Below are 23,725 nucleotides of genomic sequence, written 5' to 3'. Positions count from 1 at the left end.
GTTTATTCATCAAATTTGTAGAGCATCTGCCATGTGGCACAGCCTTTCAAAGGATCATGCCTAGAGCTAAGATGACCACACCCTTAATCCAGCCTTAGGATACCAGGAGAGACTCCTGGAGGAAGTGATAACTAAACTGAGTCCTGAAGGACAAGTCTGAGTTAACCAGGCAAAACGTGGAGGGAGACTGGGAAAGGAGAATGTACCATATTGAGGACAGTTTTCAGACCGAAACCAAGCTATTCACTTCTGATTAATCTGATTAAAATCAGAATTAATTGTTCCAAACTCTCAGAGAAGCATATTCGATCTTTTCATGTTGTTGACTCTTGTTTAATAATTGGCAACTGAGAAGAATGGAGTCATTTTATTTTGATTGCTGAAAGTGAGTGGCCGTGAATTGCAGAATGTATTGTCCAAATGCCCGTTTTTGCTTGGAACAAGGAATTGCCTGAAGATACGTTGTTGTTGGAAATGTGTTAGCATCAGTCATTGTCATATAAGTGTAATGTTGTATTCCTTACCTTTAATGTATAATCTCGAATTTTTCAATCATCACAGTTTGTGAGTGTACTTCTGTAACTTACTTGTACCTTTATGGCCCTTATACTTAAATCTTTCTTCCCAATTTGTAAACTTAAACTGTTATGTCCAAAATGTTTTTCTGTTTTCTGTAGGATTCCAGTGAAAATTTTAAATGAAAAAAACAGTTTAAATGATTACTTAGGTAGATAGAGAAAGAGAAAACTAGGGTACTGATATTTAGGCACAGAAGCAGCTGTCATATTTGCTAGATTATGACATAGGTGAGTTAAAAGAAGAGTTCATTGGTTCTTTTTGGAATTCCAGTTCTTTACAATAGGTTTTAAACATGTTAGAAGGCTGCTGACCCTTGGTAACTTTTTTCAGAAGGTTTAAAATAATACTGTTTTCTTTGGATCAAATTCAACTCTAAGATTATTTCTTTAAGACTTTAAATGTGTAATAGTTCACGTTCTGTTACTGAAAATTATCACAGGGAAATTTAATGTGGAAGGCGATTAGTATATTGATTTGTTAATCTGTTTTCAATAGATTACTTTGTTAATCTGTTTCAACAAAAGTTACCACTGGTACTGATCTGTTAAATATTATACAATTAATACTTTTCTCTAGTGTCTATTGCATTTTAAAAAGAAAAAGAGAATTCTCAAATTCTGAAAAGGAGCAGTGAAATATTGTCATCAGAATACACTTGGATTCTAACTCTTGACTTACCCCTGCCAGCAGGATGGCCTTGGGCAAGTCAGCTTTACTAAACTGAGTCTTTCTTTGTTTAATTAAATACAATTAAGTAATATATGTGAAAGTTCCTGCAAACTATAAAGCCTTACAAAAATAATTGCCATCATTATTATGGAATTTGTCTTCTAACACACATTTATAATCTACTGAACAAGATTCCCAGGAAGTCAGTTATCATTGCTTGTTCTGGCCATATTTTTTATACGTGAGTCCCACTGGCATCTGAATTGGCTGAGAGGTAGAGAGGTGAAATCTGTGTGCATGTATCTTTTTATGACCCAAGGAAGATTTTAGGAACTAGAAAAAGACCTGAGGCTAACAGGCAATTCTTTTGTCCAAAGACAAGAAAGAGGAGAGAGTAGGAATGGTGTGAGGCTTCTGGCTGACTATTGCTCCCTTTTTTTGTAAAGGTATTCATAGTTTGGAGAGAAATGTCAAAGGGAGGAAATGAAAGCCTGCTCTTCTTTCCTGAGGCCCTTCTTACCCTGTTCACTAGATTTGATGAGGAAAATGTGAATTTACCACAAAGTAATTGTGACTTCTACTGTTGAAAATTATTTTTCTGCCAGGCCTGGTGGTTCACGCCTGTAATCCCAGCACTTCAGGAGGCCAAGGTGGGCGAATTACTTGAACCCAGGAGTTTGAGACCAGCCTGGGCAACATGGTGAAACCTGTCTCTACAAAAAATACAACAATTAGCTGAGTATAGTGGCAGGTGTCTGTAGTCTCAGCTACTTGGGAGGCTGAGGTACGAGGATCACTTGAGCCCAGGAGGCGGAAGTTGCAGTGAGCTGGGATACTGCTGCTGCCCTCCAGCCTGGTGACAGAGTGAGACCCTGTCTCAAAAAAAGACAAAACAAAAAGAAAAATTCTTTTATTTTTCTTTCTATTTGTGTCTTTTCCTTTGTATATCTCTCCCCCTTCTATTCTTTTTCTCACCCTTTCTATGTCATTTCTAAAAGGATCTCTTTTAAGGTACTCTTCCCTACTTTATCACTCTTCTATTCCTTTCCCCTTTTCTCTTCTTTCCTCTGCTAATTTAACTTATTTAATTTGGCAAATTACTATGCCTTTCTATTTTATCATATCTTTTTCTTTTTTTTCTTCCATTTGAAAGTTGGCATTCAAATCTGATATAGTAAATGAAAAGGTCATAAATTAGTAAATTCCATTTCCACATATGATATGCCACTGGGTACAATGAAAATAAGCACTCATATTAACAAGGAGAATATAGGGTAAAATGCTTTTAGACTATTTGATGGTATGTGTTTATATTCACAACCTATGACCTAGTGATAACATACCTTAGAATCTATTTAAAGCAAATGTATCTTAAATAATGAAAAGACTATATATAACATTCTAATGTCCAGCAGTAAATGAGGATGGTTATGTGGACTATGTTATAACCATTTAATTTTTACGTACAATAATTCTTGGCAGACATGGATTTAACATCCAAGATCACCGACAGTATAAATTTGCACAGTGTTTTAGAGCAATATGGCAACATACCCATTATAAATCCACATAGCTTTTGATCTCACATTGTATGTCTAGGTTGCCTTCGTTATAAGCTGATCTGTGCTAAAATATTTGTAGTGATATTCATTGCAGTGCTAATTATAGTAAGTTTGTTGATAGTTTGTTGAATAGTAGTTTCTCTTCTAGGCATTTAACTGAAGGAAATAATCAAGGCTCTGGATAGAGATAAAACTAAGATATATTTATCCCTATTTTTATATTTGAAAATAATATTAAAATTGTGAATGCCCAACAGTAGAGGGTTGGTTAAATTATATATCCTGTCAGTGGAAAATCAGGCAGCATTTGCAATCATGTTTTAGAAGACTAAGATGGGCTTATCTTCTTCCATAATGCGCATGCATATACACATGTGTACCAGGAAAGAGATGCATCTGCACTGTTTTTGTCTAGGTAATTGGATATAGATAATTTAAGAAAATGTTTTTAATGACCTATGATGATGTTTTCTGATATAAATAAAAACCATGAGATCTTTAAAATTAAAAATATTAACCCAAGACTGAAGAAAAGCCTTGGTGGAAGTAGACCAAATTTTAAACAGTAGCTGTTTTTGAGTGATGACACTAATGGCAATTTGTAAAACACTTTTGTGTCTTATCTATATTTTTCTTAAATGGGAAAATTGAGTATGCTCATTTTATTGGAAATATTTTGTTTTTTAGCTTTGATATAATATGGTTGATAAACAACATAGTACCAAGTAATTTTGATGTAATTAAGAACCTTTCGAATTAATAAGATTTTTGTGTTTCTTTTATTTTTAGGCCAGAAATGTACACACAGGAGAGTTGGCAGCAGTAAAAATTATTAAATTGGAGCCTGGTATGTATTAAAATCCTCAAGGCAATTTTGAACAATTTTCTTGTGCAGTTCATAAATATAGGTCTTAAAAGTATTTTCCATATTTCTTTCCTTGTTTCCCTTCTTCCCAAAAGAAGTCTTTATATGTTCTATCAGGTCAATAGAATATCTTAAATTAAATTCCACTGGAGGTGGTTAGTTAAAGGTGAGTTTGATGTGACAGTTTTGTTGCCAAATAAAATTTGACATGTACACATTCAAAATTGGAAGACAATTGACAATGTTAAAGTAATTTTCTTTTAAGATTGTGGTGAAATATTTGAACTTCAGATTTAGCTTTTATGAGAATCTGATTAGGAAAGTATTCAGTGATTTTTTGGGGGTGAATATTTGGGATAATGACATTTGCTTGTCAGCTGTTTCCTTTGATTGGTTTAGACTTGTTAATTCTGGTCTTAGCTTAATGCTTATTTTATTAACACCTCTGTGTGTCAGAAGACTGCTTGTTTTAAAACACACTGAATAATTTACTTTGAAAATAGAACTATAATCTTGAAACAGTTTTATGATTTTCATATACTAAAAGTTTCTAATGAGTATAGTAGTAGTTTTTGACCAGGTAAGTGAATATTTGGTGGTATGTTCATTTGCTGGTTCATAAACTTAGGCATGTAGGATAAGTATATGACCATAAATAATTATGCCAGTTTCTTAGTTTGAGCAGTTAAAATGACTTTGCATTTCAGACACAGTATTTGAATCATTATATATGTGATTCATTAGAGAGATAATATACCAAGGTAGCATATGCTGGAACACTTTAAAAATAAGCTTTCAGATATGTCTCAGTGTCTTTTTTTTCTGGGTAAATAGAAATTGTTATAATGATACTCTTTCAGGATACTCTCATTAAGTTCCACCTAATAAGTATAAAATGATCTCCAAAATGTCGCTAACACAATAGGGAATATAATACAACTATACAAGCATTTGCCTCTCCTGGAAAAGTCATTAGAGCAAATATTCAAATTATATTCAAGGATGGTATTCAAGTTATGTCCAGGAACTGGCCTGTGCTCTCAGAGAAAACAAAGATGTTTATCCCTTTTCTGTCTTCAGTGAGTGCAGTGGGCTTGTTGCAGCACAGTTTCACTTACTTGATTTGAGGGTATGGCTTATGTTTTTCTAGGTTGATGCAAAAGTAATTGCAGTTTTTGCCAACCTAATATTACAGTTCATTATAATGAATTAATGGATATATTTTTTAAATTCTGCAATTTTTAATTCTCAGTAAGCCTTATATTAGAACTAATGTAAGAAGACAATTTAGTAAAAAAAAAGAAAAATATGTGTATGATTACTTAAAATGTAAGGATTAAATGCTAGGATCACAAATTAAAACCCTTTGAAAGGCTGGAATTTCTCACTGCCTTGTTTTGTAAAAGTTACTATTTTATGTTAGTCGTGACCCATATATTAAGATTGAGTAATATTTCAACTTGTTCCCCAAGAAAGAATAACATGAAAGTTCAGTAAATATTGATGATGTGATCTTAGTATTTGGCCATTTTTAAATTTTGTTGGTTCTTGTTGTTGTAAATTCTTGTGTTTTGCCCCAGTCCTATCAGTTTATTTGTATTTTATTCTCGATTTTTAGATCCTGTTTGCACTTTGAGGATAGTGACTCTTCATTATATATTTTACGTTTCCCCCAATTTATCTTCTGTCTTTGCACTCTGCTTATACTTTTCTTTTCCATGTGGAAGTCTTCTTTTTTCTCTTAGACAAATTTGTGATTCCTCCTTTCTCTATTCCTCATTTCCCTGTACTTAGGCCTTTTCTCCTAATTATAAAAATTTTAAACTGTAATTTCTTCTAGTTTTTTTTTTTTCTTCCGAAATTTAATTATTTGCTCAATCAGGAATGAGTTTGTTCTAAGGGATGAGAGAACTCTGTGTATATTCTTTTTCAAATAGCTAGTTTCCTAAAGCCATTACAATGTATTTAGTCTCTTATCCACAGATTTGAAATGTCTTGGTTGTCATAAACTGAATTTCCATGTAAGCATAGATTTTGCGTTCTGTTTCAGTGATTTTCTTTTATCTATTCCACTTTAGTACTATCCTGGTTTTGATTACTGTAACTTTTCATTGCATATCACAATCTAAAATTCCTTTTATTTTTCAGATACTTTCTTTCTGTTTGTAAAATGTTTTCTTCAGGAGAATTTTTAACTCTTTTTTTTTTATTTTATTTTTAGGGAGGAAGGCAGGAAGGGAGGGAAGGAGGAAGGGAGGGATGAAGGAAGGAAGGAAGGGAGGAAGGGGGGAGGGAGGGAGAGAGGGAGGAAGGGAGAGAGAGAGGGAGAGAGGGATAGAAGGGAAGGAAGGAAATCAGGCAGTGAGAGAGACATTGCAGACCTGGATCTAGAAGTCTACAAGTTGATTTCTTTTTTTCCTTTTTTGAGAGAAGGAAAGAAAAAAAAATGAGTAAAGGAGAGGAAGAAAAAGAGGGAGGGAGGGTGAACGGAAATATTGCTTTATTCTGAAAAAAATGGGTATTAATAATGGCCAATCAATATTTCATTTAAACCTATGAGTAGGTGTGATGTGGTATTGACATGAATGTATATTTTGTGTATTTGAAGTGTAAAGCTCTATAAATATTTATTAAGTTTATTTGTTCCAGATCTGAGTTCGAGTCCTTGATATCCTTATTAATTTTCTGTCTCATTGAATCTAAGTCTCTATGTATCTGGGTGTTAGGATCGTTAGCTCTTGTTGTTGCATTGATCCTTTTACTACTATATCTTTGTTGCTTTAAAATCTATTTTATCCGATATGAGAATTGCAACTCCTGCTTTTTATTTATTTATTTATTTATTTATTTTTGCTCTCCATTTGGTTGGTAAATCTTTCTCCATCCCTTTGTTTTGAGTCTTTGTGTATCCTTGCATGTGAAACAGGTCTGGATGTAACATGCCATTGAGTTTTGGCTGTGTCTTTTGATTGGGGGATTTAGTCTATTTAAATTTAGGATTACTGCCATTTGATGTTAACTGGCTGTTTTATCCATTCGTTGATGTAAATTCTTCTTTATGTTGGTGCTCTTTACTTTTTGGTATATTTTTAGAAAGGCTAATACTGGTTGTTTCTTTCTGTGTGTAATGCTTCTTTCAGAAGCTCTTGTAAAGCAGGCCTGGTGGTAATAAAATCTCTGAGTACTTGCTTGTTCATAAAAGATTTTATTTTTCCTTCAGTTGTGAAGCTTGGTTTAAGGCTGGATATGAAATTCTGGGCTGAAGGTTCTGTTCTTTGAGGATATTGAATATTGGCCCCCACTCTCTTCTGGCTTGTAGAGTTTCTGCTGAGAGATCTGCTGTAAGTCTGATAGGCTTGCCTTTGTGGATAACCTGACCTTTCTCTCTGGCTGCCCTTAGTATTTTCTCCTTCGTTTCAACCCTGGTGAATCTAATAATTATGTGCCTTGGGGTTGCTCTTCTTGGGGAATATCTTTGTGGTATTCTCTGTATTACCTGGGGTTGAATACTGACCTGCTTTGCTAGTTTAGGAAAATTTTCCTGAATAATATCCTGAAGGGTATTTTCCAGCTTGGATTCATTCTCTCCGTCGCATTCAGGTACACCTATCAAACGTAAATTTGGTCTTTTCACATAGTCCCACATTTCTTGGAGACTTTGCTCATTCCTTTTTATCCATTTTTCTCTTGTCTTCTTGTTTTATTTCATTAAGTTGGACTTTGACCTCTGATATCCTTTCTTCTGCTTGAACAATTTGAGTGTTTAAACCTGTGCATACTTCTAGGAGTTCCTGTATTGTATTCTTCAGTTCCATTAATTCACTTATATTCCTCTCTAAGTTGTCTTTTCTCAATAGGATTTCGTCAAACCTTTTTTCAAAGTTCTTAGTTTCTTTACGTTGGGCTACAACATGTTCTTTTAACTCACAGAAGTTTCTTATTATCCATTCCCTGAAGCGTGATTCTGTTACTGGGATGTGCTCGTTCTCCATCAAGCCTTGTTCCATTGTTGATGTGGAACTGTGATCATCTTTAGAGGGAGAGGTGTTCTGATTTTGAGTATTCTCAGCCTTTTTACGCTGGTTTCTTCCCATCATTGTAAATTTATCCTCCTGTCGTCTTTGAAATTACCAACTTTCAGATTAGGTCTCTTGAGTGGACGTCCAAGTTGTTAGTTCCCAGGGCCAGAACGGCGGCGTTAAGACTGATGGTGCTTTTCTGCCCAGGATTCTCCTGTCTGGCTTCCTTCTTGTGTCCGTAATAGGCGACTCTGCCTTCCCGGGGCTCCAAACCTCGGTCAGAAGGGGAACCAGTCTCGTTTACTCTGCGCCGAGGTGCCGTCACAGCCGCTGCGCCGGCCTCAAGAGTCGTGCTGGGGACTCGTGTGGGTCCTCCAAGCCTTGGTCAGAAGGGGAGCCAGCCCTGTTTACTCTGCTCCAAGAGCTGCCGCGCTGAGGTGCCGGTGAAACCACTGCGCCGGCCACAAGAGTCGCGCTGGCGACCCGTGTGACTCCTCCACTGGGGTTCTTCTGCTCCGTGAGCGACCAGAATTTGTCTGAAAGTGTGGCGTCCTCTAGTTCTCTGTGCTTTCACTGAGAGCTGCAATCCCGGGATGTTAGCGATCGGCCATCTTGGATCGTTCTCCACTCATTTTTATCAAGGAGAAAAAAGGCACTTAGATTAATGTAGGAGATTTGGCATTTTAACAGTAGTAAAGGTTTTTTCTTATTCATGTCCTTAGGAAAGTTTTTGCCATATACATCTTCATATTTATGGTACTTTTCACTATTGTGAATGTGTTTCTTTTTTCCTCTTAGGCTGTCTAATTGGTTATGTAGATGTGTACTTCAGACACTGATTTTATTGGATATATTTTGTCTCTGGCAGTCTTATAGAATTCATATTTTTCTGGTAGTTTTCAAATGTTTTTAATTGTTTTTGTAACTGTACAGTCATATCGTATAGAATGTTATTTTTGGCCAGGACTTTCACAATGTAGGATAGTGCTTCCAGTATTTACACATTGAGCATTAACCTATTTATGCTGGAGGTTACAGTTTTTTGAATTGCAGACGTGTGAAAAATCAGACCTTGGCAATGACCTTGAGCAGTAGGATATAAATAACTCCCACATGCTTAGCGTTCCAATAATGGAACAGTAGGCATAAATGGGTTCTAACAGAAGTATTGATCATCTTCCACTCTAGTGATTTTGTTCATTTCTCCTTCCATTTGTGGCTTGAACCTGGTTCAAGCCATTATCATGCTTCAGCCTCCCGAATAGCTGGAATTACAAATGCATGCCACCACACCCAGCTAATTTTTGTACTTTTAGCAGAGACAGGGTTTTCCCATGTTGTCTAGGCTACTCTCAGTCGGACTCCTGGCCTCAAGTGATCTACCCATCTTAGCCTCCCAAAGTGCACAGATTATAGTGAGAACCACCATGCCCAGCCTCTAGTACGGCTTCTATTACTTGTTGGTTCCAGTGCTTTTATTAGTTTTATACAAGTATTATTTTTATGGAGCTTCCCCCCTTAACTCTACCAGCTTCTTTCTGTTTCATTTTGTTGCCCAGTTACACTCTTTTTTTCCCCTTTCATATTTCTGAGAGTTTGAAGCACTGTCTTAAATTTTTTTGCAAAATGAATTCTTCCTGTCTTCAGCATCCTATATTTATCTTTTTTTTTGCTGTGGTGGAATTTTGATGGCAAATCAGTGGGTTTTTAGCGTTATCAGTAAAGCCAAAGTAGATGGTATTTTTCACATTTTTGGAGCAGACTTAAGGGAATGTTTAGGCTAAAAAATATATGTAATGATATGCTAATGAATTTTCCCAGCTTTCAGTTCAGATACTTCAAATAATTTTGGAGACTGCTATATTTCAAAAATGAATTCTCAACTGTATTCGCCAGCTTTCAAAAACTTGCACTAAAACCAGCATAATACAAAAATGCTTTCTTGTATTGATTTAACAGATGAACTGGTTTAAAATTGTATTTAGACATGAAAAGATAATTATTTGCCAATATGTCTTAGAAAAAAACTTAGGTCTGGTAAAACATAAACAAAATTTTTTTTTAAATAGATGAAATTCTAGCTGTAAACTTAATAGCACTTTTCCCCACGGTGTAAAATAGGATATTAAAGTTTATAGTAATTTTAGAGTCCTAAATTGTATTTACTGACTTGCCTCTGGAAATTTAATTTTATAATGCTATATTCAAAATTTTGCTGAAACAGATTGCTTTTGAAGGTCTTCCTAATATTTGAAAAAAATGCTGCAGTAAGCCTTAGAGTTAAAAATAGGTTAGCACTGAGAATCACTTTTTTAAATTAGCAACAAAAGTATTTGTAAAAGACAATGAAGTCAGCATCCTTCCTATGTCTGTATGTTCTTGTTACTCTTTGAATATACAGGCAAAATGATTGCTTTCAGGAATGATTTAACCATTTCTATCTCATTTTTATAGTAGATACTTATTAAATAGAGTTTGACTTACCAGTGATTAGCATTGAAAATAATGCTAGTGATAACATTGTGAGTTTTAGTTACATTTTTCATCTCTTTGGTTAGGCATCCAGAGTTCCCTAGAAGAGCAGGCAGATATTATGATGATTCATGCCACCATGTTTTTCTGTCTTTTGTCTGAATTTCAGCCTGCCATCTAACTCATTTTACAGATACTCAGTTTGCTCAAGTCTGTAGCTAGTGGTGGCCAACAGCCAGAGCAGGAACAAAGTTTGTGGGAAAACTTACCATCAGAATCCTACTTTTCCTTCCCTCTTTCCTTCTCCCATTATCCCTTTTTTATGGTGAAACTACAAAATAGTATTTTAAGCTTATGAAAATTACAGTTTTTTACATATTGGGAGCCCTGCTTACAGGGGTAGAATTTAATCCATCACTACCCAGGATGATTAATGCAATACCCTTTTGCTTTGTGCCTTTGCTTATCTTTTAAAAGGTTAAATTGGAAATACTTAAAAATAGTCTTTTTAAATAAAATAAATGTGTTTCTTTAGACAGTTTTTGAAATAAGTAGGAATCTTTAGCTATCTTTGAATAGATGTTTAAAGCTTTCCTTGGACTTGCAGGGAATACTTTATCCTGTTTCCTGAAAGTATAAGCAGAGAAAGTTGAGTATATCTTAAAAAGTCAAGAAATATACGGAGGTTTAAACCAGCCATTAGTTTGCCTTGTGACAATTCTTGAAAGAAATCCCAAGGTAGGCTGTTTGGCCATATAGGACAAGTGTCAGCTATTCTGGTTAGGCGGTGGTATGTTCTTTTTAGAATTTTTTATTTTTGGAGATGGAGTCTCACTCTGTTACCCAGGATGGAGTGTAGTGGCATGATCTCAGCTCACTGCAACCTCTGCCTCCTAGGTTCAAGCAGTTCTCCTGCTTCAGCCTCTCAAGTAGCTGGCACTACAGGTGTGCACCACCACGCCTGGCTAATTCTTATATTATTGGTAGAGACAGGGTTTCACCGTATTGGCCAAGCTGGTCTCGAACTCCTGACCTTGTGATCCACCTGCCTCAGCCTTCCAAAGTGCTGGGATTACAGTTGTGAGCCACCGTGCCCGGCCTTTTTCAGAATTTCTATTCAAACTCTAACAACCTTTATTTTTTAAAATATTCTGTAAAGTAAAATATTTGTACCCTGTCTTCACTGTTTGGACAGTTCAAATCTGAATTAATGGAAAATGTTAATTTGAAGGCACAAATAAATGCCCCAAATGTCATTTTATTAGTTTTAAATAATAGATAACAGAAAATGAATAAAGGTTAGTATTGTTTACTAATGTCTTCTGTTTAACGTTCTACATTCATTATGCTCATTGGAAAAAATCATATTATGAACCAAAAGAGCCATATTCACAAGACTGCCACCATTGTGTCACTGTACTTTTTCATGGTTGTTTATAAATTAACTGAAAGAATATTTAGCATTGGGTTAATTGATTCTGAAAATAGTACTGTTGATGTATTCACTGTACAATGAGCTACCAGTAAAATTAGTTTTCGTTTTGATACCTATCTTTAACATTAAATTATTTCATAAACTTCAGAAATGTATCTGGTACTTACTAGCGCAGAAAACTTTTGTCATTGCAAATCTTAATTAAGAGATCTAATTTTTGCATTGTAATTTTGCTGTAAGTGATAAACACATTTTTAGGTTACTGCATATTTATGTTGTTTTAAAAGTTTTTATTTTTTGCTTTTTTGGTCTGGGAGCAATGGTTCACACCTGTAGTCTCAGCACTTTAGGAGGCTGAGGTGGGAGGATCTTTTGAGCCCAGGAATTCAAGACCAGCCTGGGGAATATGATAAGACCTCATCTCTACAAAAATTTTTAAAAATTAGCAGAGCACGGCAGCCTGCTTCTATAGTCCCAGCTACTCAGGACACTGAGGCCAGAGGATCTTTTGAGCCCAGGAGGTTGAGGCTTCAGTGAACCATGTTCACATCACTGCATTCCACTGTGGGCAACAGAATGAAATCCTCTCAAAAAAAGAAAGAAAAAAAATATGTATTATATGTATCTAGAAACTTGAACATCCAAACATCTAACTGTAGTAAAAATCATTAAATTGGGCTATACTCAAAATCATTTTCATATTTTTAAAATTTTAGTAAAAAACATAAACTTTACTGTCTTACGATTTTTTTGTTTTTGTTTTTGTTTTTATGTTGTTTGCTATGGAATCTTGCTCTTGGCACCCAGGCTGGAGTGCAGTGGTGCAATTTTGACTTCACTGCAACTTCTGCCTCCTGGGTTCAAGCCATTCTCCTGCCTTAGCCTCCCAAGTAGCTGGGATTACACCTCCAGGCCCAGCTAATTTTTTGTATTTTTAGTAGAGACAGCTTTTACCATGTTGGCCAGGCTGTTCTTGAACTCCTGATCACCCTCCTTGGCCTTCAAGAGTGCTAGGATTACAGGCGTGAGCCACTGTTCCCAGCTGTCTTATAATCATTTTTAAGTGCATCGTTTAGTCTTTTTAAGTATATTTACATTGTTGTGAAACAGATCTCTAGAATTTTTCATATTGCAAAACTGAAACTCTATATTCATTTGATAAAACTCCTCTTTGCTGCCTCCCCACAGCCACTAGTAACGACCATTCCAATAGTTGGTTGGAATGAATCTGGCCTTTCTATGAATCTGGCTCCTTTAGATACTTCATATAAGTGGAGTCATACAGTATTTGTCCTTTTCTGACTAGCCTATTTCACTTAGCATAATGTTCTCAAGTTTTATCTATGTTAGAGCATGTGACAGGATTTTAAGTTTGAGTACTTTTCATATACTACAGTTTTTTTCATTGATCTGTCAATAGACGTTGTATATACCTAGGTTGCCTTCTTGGCTATTGTAAATAGTACTGCTGTGGACATGGATTTACAAATCTCTCTTTGAGATCCTATTTTCAGTTATTTTGGTTATAAATCTAGAAGTATGATTATTGGTCATCTGATAGTTTCACACTTAATTTTTTGAGAAACTGCCATACTGTTTTCTGTAGCAGCCTCACCAGTTTGCAGTGTCAATAACAGTGCATAAGGGTTCTAGCTTCTCTACATCACCTCTAACATTTTTTTTCTGTTGTTGTTTTTTTTTAGTCATAGCCATCCTAATGGGTGAAGTGTTATCTCATTGTGATTTTATTTGTGTTTCTCTGAATTACGATGTTGAGCATGTTTTCATATGCTTATTGACTGTTTGCAGGTCATCTTTGGATAAATGTCTATTGAAGTCCTTTCCCACTTTTAAAATCAGGTTATTTGATTTTTTTGTTGTTGAGTCATAGGAGTTGTTTATGTATTCTGAATTTTAAACCCTTTTTAGATACAGAATTTAAAAATATTCCATAGATTACCCTTTCAACTATGTCCCTTAGTGAACAAAAATTTTAAAATTTCATGTGTAGTCTTACTGTTTTTGTTACCTGTGCTTTTGGTGTCATATTACAAGAAATCACTGCCAAATCCAGTGCCATGAAGCTTTTCATCTGTGATTTCTTCTAGGAGTTTGATAGTTTGGGGTCTTACATTTAGATTTTTAAATCATTTTGGGTTAAGTTTTGTGTATGGATTATGGCAGGGGTCCAACTTCATTCTTTTGCATGTTGATATCCAGTTTCCCTAATACCATTTGTTGAAGAGACTGCCCTCTCCCCATCAAGTAGTCCTGATACCCTTGTTTGAAGATCATTTGACCATATACATGAAGGTTTATTTCTGGGCTCTCTCTTCTATTCCATTGGTCTTTAATATGTCTGTCTTTATACCAGTACCCTACTGTTTTTATTATGGTAGCTTTTACTAAGTTTTGAAATCAGGAAGTGTGAGTCTTCCAACTTTGTTCCTCTTTTTCAAAATTGTTTTGGCTATGGAGAGTCTCTAGATTTTATACAAATTTTAGAATGATTCATTCCTATTTCTGCAAAAAAAGGTTACTGAAATTTTTCATAGGGATTGTGTAGCTCTTTATATCACTTTGGGTCGTATTGACATCTTCATAATATTAACTTGGGCTGGGCATGTTGGCTCACGCCAGTAATCCCACCACTTTGGGAAGCCAAGGTGGGCAGATCACAACATCGGGAATTCGAGACCAGCCTGGCCAATATAGTGAAACCCTGTCTCTACTCTAAATACAAAATGGTTGTGTACACCTGTAGTCCCAGCTACTCAGGTGCCTAATGCAGAAGAATCGCTTGAACCCAGGAGGTGGAGGTTGCAGTGAGCCGAGATTGTGCCATTGCATTCCAGCCTGGGCGACAGAGCAAGACTCCATCTCAAAAATTTAAAAAAAAAAAAAAATGGCTGGGCGCAGTGGCTCACGCCTGTAATCCCAGCACTTTGGGAGGCCGAGGCAGGTGGATCACAAGGTCAAGAGATCAAGACCATCCTGGTCAATATAGTGAAACCCCATCTCTACTAAAAATACAAAAAATTAGCTGGGCATGGTGGCACGTGCCTGTAATCCCAGCTACTCAGGAGGCTGAGGCAGGAAAATTGCCTGAACCCAGGAGGTGGAGGTTGCGGTGAGCCGAGATTGCGCCATTGCACTCCAGCCTGAGTAACAAGAGCGAAACTCCATCTCAAAAAAAAAAAAAATTTTTTTTTAAATAATAAAATATTTCCACGTATTTGTGTCATTTTTAATATCGTTCAATAGTGTTTTATAGTTTTTAGCACACAAGTCTTTCACTTACTTAGTTCAGTTTATTCCTAATTGTTCTTTTTTTTGAGATGGAGTCTCACTCTGTCTCCCAGGCTGGAGTGCAGTGGGGTGATCTTGGCTCACTGCAACCTCTGCCTCCCAGGTTCAAGTGAGTCTCATGTTTCAGTCTCCTGAGCAGCTGGGATTACAGATGTGTGCCACCATGCCCAGCTAATTATTGTATTTTTAGTAGAGACAGGGTTTCACCATGTTGGCCAGGCTGGTCTTGAACTCCTGACCTCAGGTCATCCGCCAGCCTTGGCCTCCCAAAGTGCTGGAATCACAAGTGTGAGCCACTACGCCTGGTTAATTGTTCTTTTTGATGCTATTGTAAATAGTTTTCTTAATTTCCTTTTATGATTGTTCATTGTTACTGTACAGAAACACAACTGATTTTTCTGTTTTGATTTTATATCTTACAATTTGCTGAATTTGTTTATTAGTTCCAATAGATTTTTTTTAATGGACTTTAGGAGTTTATGTATATGTCATCTCTGAACAGAGATTTTTTACTTATTTCTTTCCAGTGGTTTTTATTTCTTTTATGTGGTTTTTAATGACATGAGCAATGGTACAAAATATTGATCAGTGAAAATAGTCTGTGAAACTCTGGAGTATGCTTCAAATTGTGTATATGATATGTAGAAATTCATAATTACAGTACTTACAGGACTGGAAGAAAAATCAATATGCTAATGGTGTCAGCCTGAGCAACATAATGGAGATCCCGTCTCTACTAAAAATTTTTTTAAATATTATCTGGGTGTGGCAGCATAAACCTGAAGTCCTAGTTACTTGGGAGGCTGAGGCAGAAGGATTGTTTGAGCCCAGGAGTTTGAAACTACAGTGAGCTATGATTGTGTCACTGCATTCCAGCCTGGGTGACAACAAGACCCTTTCCCTTGAACAAACAAAAAGTGAATGATGGGTGTCTCTGGTACATTTGTGGGTGACTTTTATTTCATTCTCTCTTTTTTTTTTCCTTTCTTTTCTTTTACTTTTCCTTTTCAAGACAGAGTCTCAGGCTGGCATGCAGTGTTGCAGTCGTAGCTCAGTGCAGCCTCAGACTCCTGGGTTCAAGCAATCCTCCCACCTCAGCCTCCTGAATAGTGGGGATTATAGACATGAGCCACTGTACCTGGCTTACGTTCTTTATATATGTGTGTTTGTGTGTGTGTGTGTGTATATATATATATATATATATTTTTTTTTTTTTTTTTTTTGAGACGGAGTTTCGCTCGTTACCCAGGCTGGAGTGCAATAGCGCGATCTTGGCTCACTGCAACCTCTGCCTCCTGGGTTCAGACAATTCTCCTGCCTCAGCCTCCTAAGTAGCTGGGACTACCAGCACACACCACCATGCCCAGCTAATTTTTTGTATTTTTTAGAAGAGACGGGGTGTCACCATGTTGACCAGGATGGTCTTGATCTCTTGACCTTGTGAACCACCCACCTTGGCCTCCCAAAGTGCTGGGATTACAGGCTTGAGCCACTGCACCTGGCCTATATTTTTCTACATTGGCTTACTTTTCTAAGATAGGTATATTAATGTGGATACAGTAATATGGAATAAAGCAATTACTTTTAGTTTAAGAAATGGTAGTTTCCATTATTGATACCTATATAGGATAGGCATATTTCTGATAATTTTCTTTGTATATTCTGGGTATTAACTTCTTTACCAGATACTTCTTACCAGATATAGGATTTGTACGTATTTTCTCCTATAGGTTGCTTTTTCACTTTGTTGACGGTGTTCTTTCTTGAACAAAAAATTTTTTTGTTTATTTTGAGATAGGGTCTTGCTGTGTTGCCCACACTGGAATGCAGTGGTGATCATAGCTCACTGCAGCCTCAACTCCTGGGCTCAAGTGATCCTCCCAGCTCTGCCTCCCGAGTAGATGGGGCTACAGGCACATGCCACCACACTGGCTAACTTTTGTATTTTTTGTAGAGACAGAATCTTTCTATGTTGGCCTGGTCTTGAACTGGTCTTGAACTCCTGGTGTCAAATGAGCCTCTCACTTTGGCCTCCCCAAGTATTGGGATTGTGCAGGAGCCTCTGCACCCAGCCAAAATTTTGAAATTTGATTGCAGTCTCATCTCTCTGTTTTTGCTTTTCTTACCTGTGCTTTTGGTGTTATATCCAAGAAATCACTGCCAAATCCAGTGTCATTGATTTGTTAATAATTCTGTGAGATTAATTAAAATTAGAGGATTAAAATAGGCAATACAATTCAGAAGCATCATGTTAACAATTTTAACCTATGAACAATGAAGTAGAAATACTTACTGTAGACATAAAAAGCATAAACCAGTTGATATTTGATGAAATAACAAATGGAAAATGATCAGTAATATACTTTTTGTAGAATTATTAGAATGTGGTAACTTTTTGAAAGCTCAGGCCAGGTACAGTGGATCACACCTGTAATCCTAGCACCTTGGAAGGCCGAGTCAGGCAGATTGCTTGTGCTCAGGAGTTCGAGACAAGCCTGGACAACATGGCAAAAGCCAGCCCCTATAAAGAATACAAAAAATTAGCTAAGTGTCCTGGCACTTGCCAGTAATCTCAGTTACTTAGGAGGCCGAGGTGGGAGAATTGCTTGAGCCCAAGATGTCAAGGCTGCAATGAGCCAGGATTGTGCCACTATACTCTAGCCTGGGAAACAGAGTGAAACTTGGTCTTAAAAAAAAAAAAAGTTTGGTGTATAATGTTAGAGGATAGTTTTCATTATTAGTTAAGCTTATGGCTTAGAACACAATTTTAGCAGTAAGCCGGGCACTTTGGCTCATCCTTGTGATACAAGCACTTTGGGAGACCAAAGCAGGCAGATCAGCTGAGGTTGGGAGTTTGAGGCCAGCCTGGCCAACATGGTGAAATCCTGTCTCTATTAAAAATACAAAAAGTAATCCTAGCTACTTGGAAAGCTGAGGCAGGAGAATCACTTGAACCCAGGAGGTAGAGGTTGCAGTGAGCTGAGATCACACCACTGTACTTTAGCCTGGGTGACAGAGCAAGACTCCATCTCAAAATACAACAAAAAAAAAGAGATTATAGACTTTGTTCCCTGGAGACCTAGCTTTCCACATAATTATAGACATTGGTTGAATTAATTACCTCAGTATTAAATCTATGATCTACTATCATATTTTTGGAGGGAGGAGTGTGATGATAAATCTTACTGCCTTTTGTCTTGCCACAGCCAGGTTTTTAATGCCTAGTACCTTTTAAAAAAAAAAAATTGAGGGTCTGTTGCTTTTAATCACTTCCCAGGTACTTTTTGTTAGGACTTATTTGATTGCAAGAAAGTTTTAACAGGGTATTGAATCCAAATATAACACAGAGGACCCTTATACATGAGGGGTACAACCAACTTAACTCCAGTTCATCCCCAGAGCATGAAGGCTTAACTGCTTTGTGTCAACCTGCAAATAGTATTAGGAAGCCCTAAAGTTCTAGTCTTTTACTTTCCAAGATGCCAAGATGTCTGATCTTTTTTTTTTTTTGATACAAACTTTTGCTCTTGTTGCTTAGGCTGGAGTGCGATGGTGTGATCTGGGCTCAATGCAACGTCCGTCTCCCAGGTTCAGGAGATTCTCCTGCCTCAGCCTTCTGAATAGCTGGGATTACAGGCATGTGCCACCACAGCCGGCTAATTTCGTATTTTTAGTAGGGGTGGGGTTTCTCCATGTTGGTCAGGCTGGTCTCGAACTACTGACCTCAGGTGATCTGCCTACCTTGGCCTCCGAAAGCGGTAAGATTACAGGCATGAGCCCCTACCCCTGGCCATCTCCTCTTTTTTTTACTATGTTTTTACAGTGTTTTGAGTATGGCATTAATATTATGTATAACTTGATCCTATCTTGATGCCCTGATGGTAGCAGAAACAAATGGTAGCTAACACTGGCATTGGCTAATTGTGTTCAAAGCTGTGAAACTGGGAGTAAAGACCAGCCCCCTAAGTGACCCAGATACTAAGGCTGTATTTTTATACAGTAGCTTGTTTTAGAGGGTTAGCTGCCCACTCCAGTTAAAAATTGTAGTTTAGGATGGCAGTGTACTGCTGGATAAGAAGTGGCTTAGAAACAAGGGGCAGTAGAATTTGTCTATCAGAAAATTTGGCTTTCAGGATCTTGTACTTGCTACACTTAATTAGCAAATATGTCTCTTAATGTCAGCCTTGAAACACTATGTTGAAGGCTATGATCATTGCCCTTGTGGTCACTGAACATGCTTAAACAGTAATACAGTGATTTTTCAAACAAATTTAAAACACAAATCCCCAATGTTAAACTAATATCTGCATGTTATAAATAATATCTGCATTTCTCAGTTAAAGTGCACTGGCATGATCTCAGCTCACTGCAGCCTCTGTCTTCTGGGTTCAAGCAATTCTCCTGCCTCAGCCTCCTGAGTAGCTGGCTTTATAGGCACCCACTACCATGCCCAACCCAGCTAATTTTTGTATTTTTAGTAGAGATGGGGTTTCACTGTATTGGCCAGGCTGATATCAAACTCCTGACCTCATGATCCACCCACCATAGCTCTCTTCCAGGACTCAAGTCAGTTTTAGCAGCTTTTAATAATGCAGTTATCATTTTAATTAGGACTAGTTCCAGTGTCAAGTGTCTTAGATACAGAGCTACCATTTGATTTCACGTATTTTCCCTTTCTGGCTGAAGGGCGTCGTTTTTTTCCCTAGGTGTATCAGGCTGAGTTCCCTTACACACACACACACACACACACCCCACACTCTCACACACGCACATGCACACACACACCCCCATGCATTCTTGAGGAGCCCAAGGAAATAAGCATCTCTCCTCGGTAATTCCCATTCACGTCTGTGGTTTGGTAAAACCTGCAAGTACCCTTAGGAGAGAGGAGGAAAAAAACCTGTATTTCAATCTCAGGTGGATTTCTCTCTTTCTTATATAAGGACATACTCAGCAACCAGGTTTTCAGTAAGACATCTCTACGAACCTTAACTATAGTCATTTATGGAGTTTTAATATTTCACTTTTACTGTGATTCTGCTGGTAACTGACAGCTGACCAAGTCTCCATGGTTCACATTTTCGAAAGATCAAAAGTGATTAGCTCATGCCAGGCTGTGGATTAGTTCTTTTCAAGTCAGTTGCTAACCTTAGTACCTTCAGCTAGTAGAAGGTCGCATGGCAGAAACGGTGCCATGGATGGAGGTAAATTTTGTTAGGAGGACTATGAGCAGACTGGCAGTGATTAGTCCTTTAGAATAAAGTGTCATTAACACAAACAGTAAAGTCCGGAAGAAAAATTGGTTTTTAAGAGAAGATATTGGTACTTTAGGGCATATTACATGTAAGGTGCTAGCAAGACATTCAGATGGAAATAATAGGTACATAGTCAAAACCGAAGATAAGATAAGGGGCTCTGTAGATCTCAGCTAGTCTCATGCTTACCTTGCCAGGGTGTGAAGAATAAAATTTGTCTTCTTTAAGCAAATACCTTTTTTTTTTTTTCGCGACAGGCTCTCACTCTGTTGTCCAGTCTGAAGTGCAGTGGTGTGATTATACCTCACTGCGACCTCAAACTCTTGGACTCAAGTAGTCCTCCCACCTTAGTCTCCTGAGTAGCTGGGACTGCAAGTGCATGCCACCATGCCTAGCTTATTATTGTTTGTAGAGAAGAGGTCTCTCTGTGTTGCCCAGGTTGGTGAGCAGCAGGACTAGAACGTACAAGCCTAAGTTCTCTGAACCTAGTGGATTTTAGACCACATCTCAGTGGAAAGTAATATTAATTTGGCATATTACCCAATTAAAAGAATAAAATCAACTATCCAAATTTCAGATTATTTTTATGAGGCTGATATAGGCCATCAAAAATAGCTACATCTGTGATAACTGTATTTAGCTTTCCTTCCTTAGGATAAACTGCAAAAGTATTACCTTGTGTAAGTTTCTTCCATGGTACAATTTCAGTTCACAGAAGATTTTACTCCCTTTTCACTAAAGTTTCAAATATTATAATAGTGAAGCAGATGTATGAAGAATATACCCAAAGCCAGAGTTCAAACATCTGAGTTATTAATAACCTGTGCTTGTGAAATCTTGCTTCCAGTACAGCTTTAAAATGTTGTTGCTTACTCTCACCAAGACCTCACCTACCCTGGTAAAAAACCTCATGTAGCTGCTGCTGGGAACACAGTTGTGAGGTAGAACTCAGAACTTATATTTTCCCCCAAGAGGTAGTAGTTTGTTACTAATAGTATTAATTCAGCCATATTATTGACTTTTACAGGTCAGTTTAAGAATTTACACACGACTGAGAAGTTAGGCACCATATGTGAAGCTACTCCTGTGAGAAAATCTGTTCTAAGTCCCAGACTTAACTGAAGAATTTTTTAGCACAGCTCAGATATAAGGCTTCTATGCACATTTAAAAGTGAGTAGGTGGGAAGCCAAAGAATAACATACTGATATGGTTAGGCTTTGTGTCCCCACCCAAATCTCATCTTCAATTGTAATCCTCAGGTGTTGGAGGAGAGATCTGGGGGGAGGTAATTGGATCATGGAAGCAGTTTCCCCCATGCTGTTCTCGTGATAGTGAGTTAGTTCTCATGAGATCTGATGGTTTTATAAGTGTCTGACAGTTCTTCGTACACACATATTCTGTTGCCTGCCACCATGTAAGACTTGCCTGCTTCCCATTCTACCATGATTGTAAGTTTCCTGAGGCCTCCTCAGCCATGCAGAAGTGTAAGTCAGTTAAAACTCTTTTCTTTATAAATTACCCAGTCTTGGGCAGTTCTGTATAGCAGTGTGAGAACGGATTGATATATATATATTAACAATATATATAAGCTATTTCACTCTTCTTTCCTTTATAATTCATATTTTTCAAACATAAAAGATGGTATAGAATTTAGCCAGTTTGAGGGAAATCAACATGTGTAAAGAAGTTTTCACACTCTGATGGAAAAGGCCCAGATGGAGGAGTGATGTAAAAGAAGAAACAGTATTCTGGTGCCAGTGAGTGAACACAGAAAGCAAAGCCTTTCCTCTGCACCTAAGTAGGCAGACTTTATACTGTCACCTTCAGGGCTTACTCGCTGCTTCTGCCTAAATTTATAACGAGGAACAGGAGATAATCTTCTATTTTGGATTATCTCCTTTGATCCTTTTATTGTCAAACCATTAAGAAGTGAATTTTCAATTGTAACAAGTTGCCATTTGCACACTTAATGTTTAAGATATATGTAACCATTTGTGTAATACATGTTTTCCTAGTTTACAAATAAAAGCTAGGTTATCTTTAAAGGTTTTCTCTCAGACATTTATTCAGTTAGAAGATTGTACCCTCATTTAGCTTCCCTAATCCTTTAAAATGGTTAACATGAAATTCTGTAACCGAACTATCAGTTAATGTTTACATGAAGTGACTGTTTAAAAAAACTTTCTGTGCTGGGCACGGTGGCTCAAGCCTGTAATCCCAGCGCTTTGGGAGGCCAAGGTAGGTGGATCACGAGGTCAAGAGATCAAGACCATCCTGGTCAACATGGTGAAACCCCATCTCTACTAAAAAATACAAAAAATTAGCTGGGCATGGTGACATGTGCCTATAATCCAAGCTACTCCAGAGGCTGAGGCAGGAGAATTGCCTGAACCCAGGAGACAGAGGTTGCGGTGAGCCGAGATCACGCCATTTCACTCCAGCCTGGGTAACAAGAGCGAAACTCCGTCTCAAAAAAAAAAAAAAAACGTTCTGGCTGGGCATGGTTGCTCATGCCTATAATCCCAGCACTTTGGGAGGCCACGGCGGGCAAATCACCTGAGTTGAGGAGTTCGAGACCAGCCTGGCCACCATGGCAAAACCCCGTCTCTACTAGAAATACAAAAATTTGATGGGCGTGGTGTTGGGTGCCTGTAGTTCCAGCTACTCGGGAGGCTGAGATAGGAGAATCGCTTGAACCCAGAAGGCAGAGGTTTCAGTGAGCGGAGATCACACCACTGCACTCCAGCCTGGATGAGAGAGCGAGACTCCATTTCAAAAAAAAAGAAAAAACCTTCTAATGATATGAATAAATGTAGCATATTAATAAACTAAATATATGTTTAAACCACATCAGTAGTGATAGGTTCTTTAAAAGCTATTAACAGCATGGCAAGAATACTTAAAATTGTATTTTGGCTTTGCACTGAAAAAGTTGAAAATATAAAGGGAAAAAATATCTCTGACTTGTCTGAAGATTTTATTTATTTATCTAAGACCTAATTTCTGAGTTTTTCTTCTTGGCCTTGTATGTTTTCCTAAGATGACTTTGAGTTAGAGCCAGAGTGTGTCTGGACACCACTGAACTTTTTTTTAGCTAGGGGAAGAGGACCTCACTATGTTGCCCACTGATTTGAAACTTGAAGTTGCTTTCCAAGAGACTACTGTAAAACTATATCTAATGAAAAATATCTTAGGCTGGGGTGTGGTGGCTCACGTCTGTAATTCCAGCACTTTGGGAGGCCAAGGTGGGTAGATCACCTGAGGTCAGGAGTTGGAAACCTGCCTGGCAAACATGGTAAAATCCCACCTTTACTAAAAATGCAAAATTAGCCAGGCATGGTGGCGCGCATCTGTAGTCACATCTACCCAAGAGGCTGAGGCAGGAGAATTGCTGGAACCTGGGAGGCAGAGGTCACAACGAGCTAAGATCATGCCACTGCGCTCTAGCCTGGGCTATAGAGGCGAGACTCCATCTCAAAAAAAAAAAAGAAAAGAAAAATATCTTATAGTGATATCCTAACAAGGAACACTATCATGTGTATCTTTCTCAATTTTCAGC

General features: G+C 37.5%; 1 protein-coding gene across 3 annotated transcripts in view; it reads left to right on the top strand.

The window, feature by feature from the left end:
• Positions 1–23,725, top strand: part of MAP4K5 (mitogen-activated protein kinase kinase kinase kinase 5) — a 118,881-nt gene that overhangs the window by 19,991 nt on the left and 75,165 nt on the right. For all 3 annotated transcript variants that reach the window (XM_035260466.3, XM_078334875.1, XM_078334874.1), the window contains one exon: positions 3,600–3,657. Coding sequence is in view for 2 of the 3 variants with exons in the window: in XM_078334875.1 (XP_078191001.1) it covers positions 3,600–3,657 (58 nt within the window). In the remaining variant the exon portion in view is untranslated. The remainder of the gene's footprint in view (positions 1–3,599; positions 3,658–23,725) is intronic.

The sequence above is a fragment of the Callithrix jacchus genome, chromosome 8 (assembly GCF_049354715.1).
Source record: "Callithrix jacchus isolate 240 chromosome 8, calJac240_pri, whole genome shotgun sequence".
Lineage (NCBI taxonomy): Eukaryota > Metazoa > Chordata > Mammalia > Primates > Cebidae > Callithrix > Callithrix jacchus.
The sequence above is the reverse complement of the archived record's forward strand: the minus strand, read 5'-3'. Positions and strand labels throughout refer to the sequence as shown.